Source organism: Cokeromyces recurvatus (genome assembly GCF_025118155.1).
Source record: "Cokeromyces recurvatus strain NRRL 2243 chromosome Unknown BX663scaffold_3, whole genome shotgun sequence".
In the NCBI taxonomy this organism is placed as follows: domain Eukaryota; kingdom Fungi; phylum Mucoromycota; class Mucoromycetes; order Mucorales; family Mucoraceae; genus Cokeromyces; species Cokeromyces recurvatus.
In genome coordinates, this window is record NW_026251389.1 from 59,921 (window position 1) to 74,987 (window position 15,067).

Here is a 15,067-nt window from a genome sequence, read left to right on the forward strand (position 1 = left end):
AGCTTTTACAGTTACATCATCATTTTACGTATGCAGTAGCATATCTTGTTCTTATTATTACAAATTTGGCAAGTTTAAAATGACAAATTAATTTTAATGCAACTTTCTTTTTTTTTTTTTTTTTTTTTTTTTTTTTTTTTTTCTTTTTCTTTTTTTCTCTTTCCTTCATTTCCATAATGTATACTAAAATAGAAGATATTCCTTCTATTGTTCACTCATTACGTAAAACCTTTCAACAAGGTATAGGATTAAAAAACAAATAAACAAACAAACATACATGTAATTATATGATTGCGTAGGCCTTACAAAAGACAAAGATTACAGAAGACAACAATTGATTCATTTTCAAAGATTTTTACGTGAAAGAGAAAATGATATAATTCATGTCTTAAAAAAGGACCTTCATAAACATGAACTTGAGACGATTATTGGTGAAATAGCGCCTGTTTCTGCTGAAATTGATTATATGCTTAACGTAACATATCATGGTTTTATTATATAAAAGGTCTTTTCTCACACATATGTATATGTATTTATTGACGTATAGAATCTTAACAAATTAACAAAGACTACATCAGTTAAACCTCACTTTATAGTAAACTCATTGGATAAATGTACAATAAGAAAGGAACCAAAGGGTGTTGTTTTAATTATAGGTTCCTGGAACTACCCTGTAATTTTTTTTTTCATACGTCTTTATTGTTTACGCTATTAATTTTTTTTTAATAGATTCATTTACTTTTACTTCCACTTGTGGGTGCAATTGCAGCTGGTAATTGTGTACTCTTGAAGGTATTAGGCATATTACACATTCGCATTCATATACAAAAGTTAATTTATAAGAAAAAAAAATAGCCCTCAGAAGTAGCAAGTCATACTTCAGAGTTTATAGCTAATGTTCTTCCTGAATATCTTGATCCACATTCTTATTCAGTTGTACAAGGAGGTGTTGAAGAAACAACAGCACTTTTATGTAATAAGAAAAAAAAAACAAATCAAAACAATATTTATACACATATATATATAAATATATAAATGTTGTTATAACGTTTATATACATATAGCTGAACAATTTGATCATATATTTTATACGGGTAATGGAGCAGTTGGCAAGATTATTATGGCAGCAGCATCAAAGCATTTAACACCCGTTACACTTGAACTTGGTGGAAAATCGTAAGTCGATTTCTAATGTAAATTCCCCTTTTCACAAATTATATAAATAGGCCTGTTATTATTGCTCCAGATGCAAACCTTCAAATTGCTGCAAATCGTATTATTTGGGGAAAACTTTTTAATGGTGGACAAGTAAATATATTCTTTATATATATGTATAGCCATTATTTATTTCATTTTATTTTAGATCTGCGTTGCTCCAGACTATGTCCTCATTCCAAAAAATAATGTAAATGAATTTGTCGACATCTGCAGAAAGGTCATTTATGAGCGATTCGAAGAAGATCCTCAAAAATCAGACTCTCTCTGTCGAATGGTGAATGAACGTCGATTTGATGCACTCAAAAGCTTGATTGATTCTGTCAATGATCCAAAAAAGATAGTAATAGGAGGTCAGACGGATAAAAGTGATTTATATATTGCTCCTACTGTCATTAGTCCTGTTGAACCAGCTGGAAATCCATTAATGGATCAAGAAATCTTTGGTCCTATTCTTCCTATTGTTCCTGTTGAAGATATAGACGAAGCTATTCGAATTGTGAACTCAAAGTAAGTTTTTTTTTTTTTTTTTTTTTTTTTTTTTTTTTTTTTTAAATTACACTTTGAAATTACACTTTTGTTAATAATATTTTATTAATTATCAGAGATACTCCATTGGCTTTATATATTTTTACAGATGATAAAGTAACAAGAGAAAAAAGTAAAATAGAATATAACTTTGAAACAAAAAAAAAAATCTCCCCTTACAATTCTTTCTCTTTAATATAGTCCTTGATCAAACTCAATCTGGCGGTGTTGTAGTAAATGATGTTTTAATGCATGTTCAGGAACTAGCTTTACCTTTTGGTGGTGTTGGGCCAAGCGGTATGGGTTCTTATCATGGAATTAAATCATTTGAAACATTTACTCATGAACGTACAACGATGATTAAATCATCTGGACTTGAGGGTATCTTGATGAGTCGTTATCCTCCTTATTCAGATAATAAGACCATTTTCTTTACAATGCTTACAATGGGTTTGCCTGAAGGATGGATCAATAAGGTGAAGGCTATCTTTACTACTTTTAAATCTTCTTATCATATCTTTTTTAAGAATGAAGGCAAAAAGAAGAATGAAAGTAAGCTTTAAGGAGAGTATAATAATCTTATTATGGAGCAAAATAAATAAAAACGTATATGAAGAATATATTCTTCACCAACATAAAAAAAATATATATATATTTGTATACACAAATATGTACATAATGTAAAAACACTTTATTAACTTTATTCATTAGTTTCTGATGTATTGCTTTTTTCTTTTTGCTATAATAAATAGGTATTAGTACATGTCCCTTCTCTTAAAAATAAATAAATAAAAATAATAATAAACAAATTTACCTTTGCTTGCCAAGCTTGTGCCATTTGTAAGAATTTAAGTGAACGATTTTGAACTTCATCATCAGGAAAGATATAGTCAAAGTATTCTTCCCAAATAACATTATCTTCAGTTGAATCAGCAGCTCTTCTTCTCTTCTTAACAACTTTAGGCATTTTCTTAGTAACCACTTCCTTTGTTTCATCTGTGCCGTAGTTCTCTTCAAAGTCTTTCCATGCTTCAAGTAAAAGAACACGCTATTATAATACAAGTTAATCATAGTTACTTTGTTAATAAATAATTCATACCTCATCTTTAAGCTCCTTCTCCTTCATCTTGTTATAAGATTCTTCAAAGATCTTACGAGCACGTCTAATACCTTCCGCATTTCCATCTTCATACGGTATAGAGAGTTCAAATTGTGCAAAACTAATATAGACTTTAACATGTTCAGTACGTTCCAATAAGCGATAATAAAGGTCTCTTGTCTTTTCATATTCTTCTTCTCCAATTTCGAAATCAATATAGGCCTTCCATAATAATTCAGGCATATTAAGATGTTCTTGAGAAACGGCCAACTCGAAAATAGCACGACATCTTTCAACCTCATCCAACACATTCTTTTCCATCTCGGCAAATTGAATCCAAGCTGAACAGTTGGATGAATCGTATTCAATCCATTTTGTATAAATCGTACGACAACGGTCAAATTCTCTTAATTGAAATTCTAAATCAATATAACCCTTGAAAAGCTTATTTTTAGGACATTGGCCAATCGCTCTTCCCAGTAACTTTCTTGCCTTTGTGATATCCATCTGTCTAATCTCAAATTGAGCGTAAAGTAACCAAATCTTTGCAAAGGTAAATTTTTTATGTGGTATCAGTTGAATGCATTGTTCATAAATCTCTCGTGTTCGTTCAATATCCTTATTTTCCAGTTCCTCATAAAGGGCATAATTAATCCAGAGATAAATGTATCGTCTCCAAAATCGCTTTTCTTCAGCTGGTGGAACTTGCGCAATAGCACGTTCATAAACTTCACGAACTCGAGCTGGTTCACCTGCTGATTCTTCTAATTTTGCATAATCAAACCAAATATCATAGTTTTTGGGATTTTCGTCAATCTCTTGTTCATATTGTACACGTCTTTTTCCAATCACAACTTCTTCAATGCCTGCCTTATGGCCATACTGCTTTTCGAAATTGGTGTATTGATTATAAAGCGATTGTGATTTTGATTTAGGAAGACGATCTAAACCATATTTAAAGATAACGCGAGCTCTTTCATACTAAAACAATAATAGTAAAAAAAAAAAATCTAGTAAATACTATATTGTGTACATACTGGTATAAAAAGATTTTTTTTTTTTTTTACCTCTCTAGCTTTAATTTCAAATTTCGCAAAGGCAACAAGTAATTTTTGGTCTAATTTCTCATCGCCCATGAATTCAAGAGCTGCAGTGTAGATCTCTCTGCATTTATTTAAATTATTATGTTCTTCTTCAAATCGAGCCCATTTGATCCAATTAGCAGGTTCTGGATGAATACTCACAAATCGTTCATAGATTGCACGAGCTCTTTGCTTCTCATCATATCTTAATTCCATCTTTATATAAGCCATCCAGGCATTTTCTCCAGGTTCCCATTTCATCCATCTTTCAAATACATTTCTAGCCTTAGGTACCTCGCCTAATGTTTCCTCCATATACGTATACTTGTACCAAAACTGGTCAACACGAGGCAATAGAGTTGTGGCTCTATCCAATAAATTTCTAGCATGGTTTACGTTTCTATTCTTCAATTCCATATCAACATAACGTAACCAAATAGCATTATTACGCCATTCAACATCGAGTGCACGTTCAAAAACAGAACGAGCACGTTGGAATTCCATTTGACTCTCTTCCCAGTTGGCATACTTGATCCAATTACTAATGTTCAAACGGTTTTTACGAATGTTATCTTCAAATTCTTTTCGTTTACGTTGACGAAACTCGCCTAGTTCTTCAAGATCAGCAATCTTTTGTTGAGGGATACTGTGAGTAGGTTCTAAACGACGATCATGAGCTTCACGAAGGATTTGTTCGGCTGTGATTTGAATAGGCGCTGCGCTCTTGTTCTTGACCTAATAATAATAGTAAAAGGTTTAAATGAAATGAAGAAGACAGTAATTTTTATTTTTATTTGCTCACCTTTGGTGGTCGTGGATTTTTACCAAATCCAGTTGTTGTTTGTTTAGGATCCATTATATGCTAATGATCTTGTATATATACAAAACACAAAACAAGAAGAAAAAAAAAACAAAAAAAACAAAGATAAATATTATAAATATAGAAAGTGAAAAAGAAATTAATGTTAGGAATTGCTTGTGAGCGGGCTTTGAAGTAGCAAGGATATAATAACATTTAGATCTCAAGCCACTTCTTTATTCTCTTTTCTTTTTTTTTACGTCATTTGGGTAAGCATTAATCAATTTTGATTTCTATATTCTTTTATGTTACTGGTTGTTACTTTTTATTTTCTTTTTTTTTTTTTTTTTTTTTTTTTTTCATTATTGAATGATGTTCCTATAATCATTGCAATTAATAAAAAAGAATTAATTCAGCTAGATCAAAAATAACAAAATGAACTTTATCAACATAGTTTTTATATACAAATATTTTATTTCAAATAAACTATTCTCCAATGCACATAAACATTAATTAATAATACTATGCCACAGATCAATTTTTATTTTATTTTTTTCTTATTTACATATTTTTATAAGTATTAAAATAATGAATATTAAGCATATACAATAAATTAGGGTGATGCGGTAACAGTGACATATATATTCTCAGTAACTGTAACTGTTTGTACGCAACCGGCAGGACAAGTTCTTGTAGGTTTAGTATGATGTTTAGAAGCATTTTGAGTTGTTCTACAAGTAGCATTTGTGTCTGTGTTATTAGGTTGATGGTGGCATTTTTTAGAACAATTTTTATTTGATGATATACATGAGGAAGTATCAACTGAAGATGAATGTTGGTGATGATGGTGGCGATGATGGTGGTGTTGGCTAGAAGCTTCAGTTGTAGTGGCACTATCAGTTGTAGCAGTAGGGTGATGATGATGGTGGTGATTACAAGCTTCAGTTGTAGTGGTAGGGTGATGATGATGGTGGTGATTACAAGCTTCAGTTGTAGCAGTAGGGTGATGATGATGGTGGTGATTACAAGCTTCAGTTGTAGCAGTAGGGTGATGATGATGGTGGTGATTACAAGCTTCAGTTGTAGCAGTAGGGTGATGATGATGGTGGTGATTACAAGCTTCAGTTGTAGCAGTAGGGTGATGATGATGGTGGTGATTACAAGCTTCAGTTGTAGTGGTAGACTGATGGTGGTGGTGGTGAGTGGAAGCTTCAGTTGTAATTGCACTATCAGTAGTAGCAGTAGTTGTAGACTGATGATGGTGGTGGTGAGTGGAAACTTCAGTTGTAATTGCACTATCAGTAGTAGCAGTAGTTGTAGATTGATGATGGTGGTGGTGAGTGGAAGCTTCAGTAGTAGCAGTGGTAGTAGACTGATGATGGTGATGATGAGTAGAAGCTTCAGTGGTAGCAGTAGTTGTAGATTGATGATGGTGATGATGAGTGGAAGCTTCAGTGGTAACAGCACTATCAGTAGTAGCAGTAGTTGTAGATTGATGATGGTGGTGGTGAGTGGAAGCTTCAGTAGTAGCAGTTGTAGTAGACTGATGATGGTGGTGGTGAGTGGAAACTTCAGTTGTAATTGCACTATCAGTAGTAGCAGTAGTTGTAGATTGATGATGGTGGTGGTGAGTAGAAGCTTCAGTGGTAACAGCACTATCAGTAGTAGCAGTAGTTGTAGATTGATGATGGTGATGATGAGTAGAAGCTTCAGTAGTAGCAGTTGTAGTAGACTGATGATGGTGATGATGAGTAGAAGCTTCAGTGGTAGCAGTAGTTGTAGATTGATGATGGTGATGATGAGTGGAAGCTTCAGTGGTAACAGCACTATCAGTAGTAGCAGTAGTTGTAGATTGATGATGGTGATGATGAGTAGAAGCTTCAGTAGTAGCAGTGGTAGTAGACTGATGATGGTGGTGGTGAGTAGAAGCTTCAGTTGTAATTGCACTATCAGTGGTAGCAGTGGTAGTTACAATTGTGGTAGTAGTTGTTTTTGGTTTTTCCTTTTGTTTGGAATTATCGTTAGAAATGGGTAAGCATCCTCTAAAATTTTGGCAGCTGCCTCCTGCAGCTTGATAATTGTGAATTTCAATACCACTGCCGCCCCAAGTATAATGTGCGCCGATAACAGTACCAGAAAATGCGCCAGTTGAACCATCAACAATGGAAGCTATTATTGAATAATTTAGTAATTGTTGTTTACTTTTTTTACTTATTTATTTTTTTAAGAATTACCTTCAGGAGCTAATGTAAAACCACCAAAATTACTGCCGGTATTACGTTTTAAAGTAAAATGTCCAGAGCTATATCTACCATTAGAATCAGCTGGATAGAAGTTGAAAATAGTTTGACATGGGTCCATTCCTTGAGTAGGAAGATTACCAATAAGGGTAAAGGTTGAGTCAGCATCAACAGGAATCTATATATTAAAAGAGTAAGTAATAGATACATATATGTAATATAATGCATAACGTACATTAAGAACAAGAGTACCAGATCTTGGCCATGACATTCCTTGAGGTCCATTCCAGTTACCAATACCTTTAAGAATGGCATTGGGGTCAGACATTTTCCCAGGATAAAGATTACAGTTACCACCATTACATGAGTTGAATGTGATAACATTAAAACCGTTAGTAGCGCTTCCAATTGAATTAAGTCTTCCATTAGAATCCAAATATAAATTAGGACTCATATTTGCCAAAATTTTTGATGCACTGATAGCATTTGAACGAGCTTGATCAAAATCATATAGACCAGTACCATAATTAATACTACAAGAACCCATAGTTTCTTGAAGACCTGTAGTACCTTCAGGGACAATCATATTACCACGAACACGAACCTCATTGGCATCAACAGAGCCACCAACAACAAGACCGTAGGAATTGATATCGTTTTTGTTAGAACAATCGACATTTCCATTAGCATTCACCATATAGGCGTTAGCTTTGAATTTTCCTTGTACAGCTAAAGGTCCAAGAATATCTTGTCCACCATAAGTTTCGAAATCACCAAATATGACAGCAGAAAAGTGTGTCAACTATATATACATATATGAATATTTTCAAGTTTATTTTTAATATAAACTCCTTTAAGTATAAAATATATTATGTTTACCATTAAAGAAGGATTATTATCTTTAGAACAAACATAATTTTCTCTTCGTTTAGTGAATAACGACTTCAAACTTTGGTTAGTTGATCTTAGTTGTTGTGTACCATAATTAGGTATTCTATAAGCAAATATACTAGTAACTAAGTACGTTACTACTAAAAGTATACTATATTTATAGACCATATGAAAACAAAAAGTCAAATAGACTATAAAGTTTTTTTTTCTTGGATCCATTTTCTTTATATATATATATACTGTCATGAGCTGACTTGTAATGTCATGGTTTTTGATTAAACATATGGATCATAAAGTTATCCAAGGAATTCTGTCTTGATCCCCTTGAAACACTTGTGATCTACTTTATCAAATAATATCAAGTAATATCAAAGCATCTAACACTTCATTATCTATAACATATCTTACTTGGTCGTAACTAACATTTTTCTGATTCACATCTTATCTCAGACCTCTTTAACCATCCTTATAAATACCCTATCAATTTAAATTCATAAATAAAAATGATTGACTTTGGAACTATTGTTCGCTCTCATTGACTTTCTTTTGTCTTTATGTTGATATTTTACAAGAAATATTACATTATACACTTGTTGCTATTTTAGTTGTTGAGCCATAGTCTCCAGTTGTTTCATTTTTTATTATATGTATCTTTGTTTTTAAAGTCTTAGAGAATTACACTCAGCAGAATTATTTATTAATTTAAAACAATATCAGGGTTAACCTTATTTTTTTTTTTTTTTTTTTTTTTTAATTGAAGTTAACTAGTACTATTTTTATTTTTAATAAGCTGGGCTATTGCTACAATTATTTTGCAATCCATATTATAGCTCATATATTAAAAAAGAGTAGAATTGTTGTTATATATACATTCTCTTATTCTTCTTTTTTTTATTTTTTATTTTATCATTAAAAGAATCAAGATTATTATAATATTTACTTAAAAAACCGAATATACATTATTCTGACACTTGGCCAATAATATGATGTTAAGCATTGACAACAATGATCTATTTACTGAGTTTTTAGTTTTGATTTTTTTGCTTATTAACTTTTTTCATACTCGTCTTCTAAAACCTTTAAAATAACAATTGTATAGAATAAGTAAGATACATAATTGCAATAGTTAGAAACACTAAATAGACGCAAAACTTATATTAAACACAATTTCAAAAAAACTACACAACACAGTCGTTTTACATTATATTTTTGGAATAGCTTGTTAATCATTGTATGGTAAAACATTGAACCCTTTTTTTTTCCTTGTGTAGGAAAAATAGAATTCAAAGTTGTTATCCAAGAGAATCAAGAAAGGTCGAAATAGAGACAATAGTTTTATGTTTAAATTAGAAAAGCTGATAGAAAGCTTGTTGTATTATTTCATTCCGTTCAATGATAAATTAATTAATTGAATACATATACTCCTTTTTATTAAAAACGATCTTGTTTTTTAAATTAATACTTGAATATGAGAGAGTAATCAAAACTCAAAAAAAAAAAAATAATAATAATAATAGTAATTGAAGCTATTTGACATCATATTATTACCTTTTTTGGTTTCATTAATTTTTTTAATACTATTGTTGTCGGAGTTTATATTACATAATAGTCCTTGCAAAATATTGATGATTTTTTTTGGGTGAAAAGTAACTGAGCTATTACTGAGCCAAAATTTTATTATTGTAGTAGGTAATAAAGCATTGAATCATTGTATCGTTATTTGTTCTTTTTTTTTAGATATATAATGTATCTTAATAGAACATTTCTTTATTTAGCTGTAAAAATAAATAGATAGAAGCTATTAAAGTTGTTTCGACCTTCATATGTTAGGGTGTGTATATAAGGGTGTGTATATGTATTTAATATGCACACTATATGAACATAATGTGTAGTATGATGATGTATTTCATAATGAAACATGCTTTTGCTACATCATGTTATGGATATTCTTTTAAGTAAGACTTCTTTTTTTTATTATCTTTGTGAATCATCTCTTTCAATCTTGTGTATCGATATTACTAAATTATACGTCAAGAAGCATCCATAATGTTTAAATGGGTTTGTCGATATAGATCATGGAGATATTAACAATAGTGTGTAGCTTGATGCATGATACTACTAACAAATTATCCATGATTAGTTTCAACTCTTCCGTTCATCAACTAAATATAAACACTTTCATACTGTCTAGTATTGTGTACAGATATGAATATCTCTTTATGTTTAACTAAATATAGTATATTATTATCCTATTGTGTGGCTTTATGCAGTTTATTTACAAAACTGATTCCGCATTGTCCAATAAAATAGAGTATACAAAGCATATCAAGATAAAAAAAAAATGTTGGCCCAATCTATATTTATTAGGTTTAAGATATTCTCGTTTAATTTAACATATTATGCATCATTCTATAAAAATATGAGAGCTGAAGATGAAATGTTGTAATAAGTTTTTAATGCTCCATGTAACTATAAGCTGTGAAATTATGAAATATAGCTAGAAGGTTACTTCTTCACTACTACAAGTCCTTCTTTTCAAGTAGATGTAAATGATTTTCATCTACTATTTTCATCACTCCCAAATTTAGCAACATCGGAGGGCAAGAGATCAAGAATATTCATAGTGCTTATTTTATCCGTCGAAACAGTCTCCCTTTTTGAATATCTCTATTGCTTTTTTAAATAATACCCTCACACCTATCATACATGTTCGGTAACTAGCTAACTGTTAAAGAACTGAGGCTCTACTTTCTTTCGTCATTTAAATTACGTATGATACATATTTTGAGTTCTTCTTCTTTTATAAACCTTTACATCATATCAAAACTACGTTTTAGAACAATATAATATGCCATACAAGTGAAACCTCAAGAGGAGTCTACTATTAGATAAGTGACAATATGAACGTGCTTATTTCTCCACTCCCCTTTTTTTATTGTGTACCTTTATTAATATCGGCTTAGACTTCAATTGTAAATACAGTATAAACGTCCTTTCTTTTTTTTTAATGCAACTTTATCATCAAAAGATTATAAACTAATTAAAAAATGAGGTCGATTCAATATAAGAAATAGAAGCTTCAACCCTAAAAAAAAAAGATTATACTTAAAAAAATATCCGTGATATGAAAAAACTAAATATGCTACGATTATTGTCATTAATAAGACTGAACTATGCACTATTACTAATGTATATGTAAGCATATCAAAAAATATTGCTCATTGCTGTATTATGATCCAGATTGCATAATAGTTTATTATTAATAATCAAAAAAGGATAATTTTGTTGGAACTGTTACTAAAAAAAAATCTTACCGTAAAATATGATTGGATGATTATAACTTCATTATGATTGTGAATGAATTCATTCAACGAAGCTGTCATTCTCGCGCCACTTTTCTTCCCTTTTTTGGATGTGGAACAGAGATTTGCATATTATTTTCAATACGCTTGTTAAAGTTATTTAATAAAAATCTTTATTTTTATTTTTATTTTTATTTTTATTTTTATTTTTATTTTTATTTTTATTTTTATTTTTAAACCTTTTAATGTATACATGTTTCAAAACAAACATGATTTTAATAGTTATATTAAAAAAAAAAAAAAAAAAACTAGTAGTTGACTTAACAATCTTGTTTGACTATAAAACATATGGAATTTGCATTAGCATTCATTATGATACAATAGTAAATAATGGCTGCTAATCGTTTAAGAATACTTGTATATACATAAATATTGATATGTATGTATTTAACTATCTGTTTAGTCAATTATATAATACATTAGGTGCAATATAAAAGGTCATCTTTCATATATATATACACAATGCTAAAGAAGTCGCGTTTCAAAATACTTTTTTTTTGTTGTCATTTACAATTAAGATAGAATAGAGAGCTATAAAACAATCGGCAATTACTGTAGAAGAAAGAAAGTTTTCTTTTCTTTTCTGAGGAGATAATACGAACTTATAAGTGATGTACGTTATATCAACAAAGTTCTATTAACTATAATATAATAAATAGTTTTAATATAGCTTATTGTCATTATTAATAACAATTATTCTATCCCTTATAATTAATCATCATAGTTGGATAATATAGTCATATCAGCATTAGTGAATCGCTTATTATGTACGTATCTTTATTAAATTTCTTTCGTTTTATTAATGTTCTAATGATAAGATTTGTAAACAAGGACATTGTGATAATTAGCTTCATCTAAGAAGCACCTATTAAACTCTCACTTACTGCAGTAGTTGTAAATTTGAATAAATATTTTGTACTCTTCTTTTCCATTTTAAATGCTCTAGTAATATTATAATTGTTGCCTTCAAGTTTCACCAAGTCTTTAACAAATGACTCTAGGTCAAAGAAGATCATTAACTACTTTATTTTATTATTATTATATTATGAATCGGGAGGGGGGGTTTATGATACTTCTTAAGTACTATGGTATTTATTAAAACGACCTTTGTTCAAGAGAAATAAAATTGAATATTTAAAATGTACGTATCAATAGTCATGTATGATGGAATGAAGATCTTTCGTTGAGGGAAAATAGTTAAAATACCTATCTTGATAGGCTTTTCAAAAGCATGCAAGTTTGTAGTGATCTTTGAGATATTATTTGATAGAATTAGCTTTACACATATAGCATGATGATCCTTTTGAAGATTGATAGTCAGAGGAGTATGAGTTGAAGATATTTTGAATCATATTAATGTAGGAAGAAGCCCTTTAGCAGGGTGTCCACATTTCTGGATGATATGGCCATTTTTACTCTAATGTATTAACTTGGTAATAGTTTCTACTTCAGTTGATATATCATGATTAGCTGAATTGTTTTTCTTCTTCAATTCATTTTTCCTAGGTAGCAGGCTTTACTTTTTTCTTCAAAATTACGCTAAAGAAGAAAAAAAGAAAGATACGTAATTTATTTCTGAGATAAGACGCAACACCATTTAAGTACTCAGTATTGATTTTCTACTACCTCCTAACTAGCTATTCCTTGAGCCTACTTCAGCTCTAATGGTTTATGAGAGCAATATTATTGTAAGTAATAGTAGTAATAACTATCTTGATGCTTGCTAATAAGATCCCTATATCCTGTTTACCTAGTTGTAAGCCTTCGTTTAGTTGCGCTATAGCTTTTAAGTAGTGACAAGAATACTTTTCTATAAAAAAATCAATATTTGCAAAATTCTTTAGAAGAAAATAGGGATCATTGACTGATTTTTGGATAAAAAAAAATGTAAAAAGTATACGTTACATTAACATGAATATTAACTACGAGATTATTAAGTAGTGGAACGTATCTTACTTTCTATCCAATATCAGCAACTGAAATTTTAACTGTAATAAACTTTAGAGGTGGTTCCATAAAGAGAAGATAAGAAAAAGCAGATTGGGATATTTTTATTTTGTTTTTTTTTTTCAATTATCTCACTTTAGATTAAAATACTGTACATGCTATGATCACGCATATATTTTAATATCTTTCCTTGGTATATCCGTTGGTCAGTTATGTATACAAACTTTCATGAACTTAATTACCTTTTCCACCATAAAAACCCACCTTCACTATCATCACGATCTGATCAACAATTCCTTCATTACCTCCCCTTTCCTCTCTCTCTCTCTCTCTCTCTCTCTCTCTCTCTCTTTCTTCCTCTCTCTCTCTTTCTTCCTCTCTCTCACTCACTCACTCAATAATAGTGTCATAGCTACACTTTGCTCTTCTTTAACTTTTATTTCTTACCGTTGCTCCTAAAAGGATGATTTTTTTTAGTACCTTTTATCATTGATAATTTAGCTTGGGCAATTTTGATATAGTTAATATCTTGTTTGTTTAAAAGTATAAAAATTCTGCAATGAGATATAATTGGGCAGTATTCGTGACCATCTTTCTACCATATTTGGATATGCCTTAAACCACCACCCCTATTCATTTTTTTTTTTTGGAGTTCTCCACATAATATACATTTATACATTTATAAACATCATGAGATCTCGTATACTTCGTGATATAAAAGCACGTCAGGCAGTTGCCAACAACGAAATCACTCGTCAAGCTTTTAAATATATTACTCGCAACGAAACATTACCTGCTCGTATACGTCACCAAGCCCAACTTCAGCTTAATTCAATGCCTAAAAATTCCTCACCTACTCATATTCATAATCGTTGTGTTGCTACTGGTCATGGAAGTGGTATTTTACGCGAATTTAGACTTTGTCGATTTCAATTTCGTTTAAAGGCTTTAAATGGAGACCTTCCCGGAGTTAAAAAAGCATCTTGGTAGAGATGATTCTTTGTAAATTATTATTATTCAATGTATACATATAAAGCACTACAGAAAAAAAAAAGAAAATAAAAAAAATAAAAAATAAATAAATAATAAATAACATCTCTTGTTATATACAAACTATGGATTGGGAAAAAAATTAATTATTATTAAATGAAGACGTTGTAATGGAGAACAAAAAATATATCAAGTCAATTATTCTTATACAAAAATGAAAAAAAAAAAAAAGAGTGGATGGAAGGCATCTGTATTTCCTCCCCCCTATTCTTTAACGAAACTCATTTAATGTTCTATCAGAGGATATGCTTTCATTTTTAGTTCTTACGTGAAATACTGCCAATTACGATCAATATAAAAAATAAGAGATAAACTTGATCTTTAGTTTTTTTTTTCCTGACAGCTAATCTTTTGACACTTATATTATCATATACGAGGTAATAAAAGATATAATCTATTGTTATGTTGTTTCAAGGTAGATGGTCAGTCTTTGTCCTTGACACTAACTACTAATTTTGTTCATTAACCTATTAACTCCTTTTTTTTTTGTTGAAAGTATCTTTCCATGGCTTCTAAATAATGTTTCTATGTCTAGAAATTTTAATGATTTGTTTGTCCTTAATTAAGCAGAGAATATGAATAGTCATTCATATATTGAATTACTCAAGAATATATAATAGCTTAAAAATATATAAAGAGTTTTAGTTGAGTGGATAATAATTCCCCTCCGCTTCTAACTGCTGATAGTAATAATGATCAATTAGTTTTTTTTTTTCCATCCCCTCTAACAACAAATTTCCCATTTGCCTTCTCAACTTGCCGACACTCAGCGTGAGATCTAAAATCCGAAAAATTTACTTGCTAAACACCATTTAGCTTCCTCCAATCCCGCATATCCGTACTCCTGCACAGCC

The 15,067-nt window shown here is 30.3% G+C and overlaps 4 protein-coding genes across 4 annotated transcripts; 2 read left to right on the forward strand and 2 right to left on the reverse strand.

Annotated features, from left to right (window-relative positions):
• The first annotated feature begins 138 nt into the window (after window positions 1-138).
• BX663DRAFT_495925 (Aldehyde/histidinol dehydrogenase) lies at window positions 139-2,387 on the forward strand. The gene is made up of 10 exons (XM_051525710.1): window positions 139-240; window positions 300-475; window positions 548-673; window positions 730-792; window positions 856-973; window positions 1,065-1,176; window positions 1,227-1,308; window positions 1,364-1,725; window positions 1,821-1,876; window positions 1,945-2,387. The coding sequence occupies exons 1-10, from the start codon at window positions 177-179 to the stop codon at window positions 2,304-2,306; spliced, it is 1,521 nt and encodes a 506-aa protein (XP_051386278.1). The 5' UTR covers window positions 139-176; the 3' UTR covers window positions 2,307-2,387.
• A 30-nt stretch (window positions 2,388-2,417) lies between these two features.
• Window positions 2,418-4,856, reverse strand: BX663DRAFT_447701 (uncharacterized protein). The gene is made up of 5 exons (XM_051523701.1): window positions 4,727-4,856; window positions 3,910-4,659; window positions 2,843-3,823; window positions 2,558-2,791; window positions 2,418-2,482 (listed from the first exon to the last, which is right to left on the reverse strand). The coding sequence occupies exons 1-5, from the start codon at window positions 4,778-4,780 to the stop codon at window positions 2,444-2,446; spliced, it is 2,058 nt and encodes a 685-aa protein (XP_051386279.1). The 5' UTR covers window positions 4,781-4,856; the 3' UTR covers window positions 2,418-2,443.
• A 78-nt stretch (window positions 4,857-4,934) lies between these two features.
• BX663DRAFT_188438 (uncharacterized protein) lies at window positions 4,935-8,561 on the reverse strand. The gene is made up of 5 exons (XM_051521702.1): window positions 8,424-8,561; window positions 7,843-8,331; window positions 7,199-7,765; window positions 6,958-7,141; window positions 4,935-6,892 (listed from the first exon to the last, which is right to left on the reverse strand). Exons 2-5 carry the CDS (start codon window positions 8,098-8,100, stop codon window positions 5,337-5,339), a joined length of 2,565 nt encoding a protein of 854 aa, XP_051386280.1. The 5' UTR covers window positions 8,101-8,331; window positions 8,424-8,561; the 3' UTR covers window positions 4,935-5,336.
• A 5,266-nt stretch (window positions 8,562-13,827) lies between these two features.
• On the forward strand, window positions 13,828-14,288 carry BX663DRAFT_495935 (uncharacterized protein). The gene has a single exon (XM_051525711.1). The coding sequence runs from the start codon at window positions 13,854-13,856 to the stop codon at window positions 14,151-14,153; it is 300 nt and encodes a 99-aa protein (XP_051386281.1). The 5' UTR covers window positions 13,828-13,853; the 3' UTR covers window positions 14,154-14,288.
• Window positions 14,289-15,067: the final 779 nt, after the last annotated feature.

What these genes read in the sequence shown, in the direction of transcription:
- BX663DRAFT_495925 (XM_051525710.1), top strand. Translation starts at nt 177, where the DNA reads ATGTATACTAAAATAGAAGATATTCCTTCTATTGTTCACTCATTACGT. An exon ending in AAATTGATTATATGCTTAAC is followed by an intron (nt 476 to 547) that starts GTAACATATCAT and finishes ATTGACGTATAG; the next exon opens with AATCTTAACAAATTAACAAA. An exon ending in AGAAACAACAGCACTTTTAT is followed by an intron (nt 974 to 1,064) that starts GTAATAAGAAAA and finishes ATATACATATAG; the next exon opens with CTGAACAATTTGATCATATA.
- BX663DRAFT_447701 (XM_051523701.1), bottom strand. Translation starts at nt 4,780, where the DNA reads ATGGATCCTAAACAAACAACAACTGGATTTGGTAAAAATCCACGACCA. An exon ending in AAAATCCACGACCACCAAAG is followed by an intron (nt 4,660 to 4,726) that starts GTGAGCAAATAA and finishes TATTATTATTAG; the next exon opens with GTCAAGAACAAGAGCGCAGC. An exon ending in AGAAGGAGCTTAAAGATGAG is followed by an intron (nt 2,792 to 2,842) that starts GTATGAATTATT and finishes GTATTATAATAG; the next exon opens with CGTGTTCTTTTACTTGAAGC.
- BX663DRAFT_188438 (XM_051521702.1), bottom strand. Translation starts at nt 8,100, where the DNA reads ATGACAGTATATATATATATAAAGAAAATGGATCCAAGAAAAAAAAAC. An exon ending in CTGGTACTCTTGTTCTTAAT is followed by an intron (nt 7,142 to 7,198) that starts GTACGTTATGCA and finishes TTTAATATATAG; the next exon opens with ATTCCTGTTGATGCTGACTC. An exon ending in TTTTACATTAGCTCCTGAAG is followed by an intron (nt 6,893 to 6,957) that starts GTAATTCTTAAA and finishes ATTCAATAATAG; the next exon opens with CTTCCATTGTTGATGGTTCA.
- BX663DRAFT_495935 (XM_051525711.1), top strand. Translation starts at nt 13,854, where the DNA reads ATGAGATCTCGTATACTTCGTGATATAAAAGCACGTCAGGCAGTTGCC.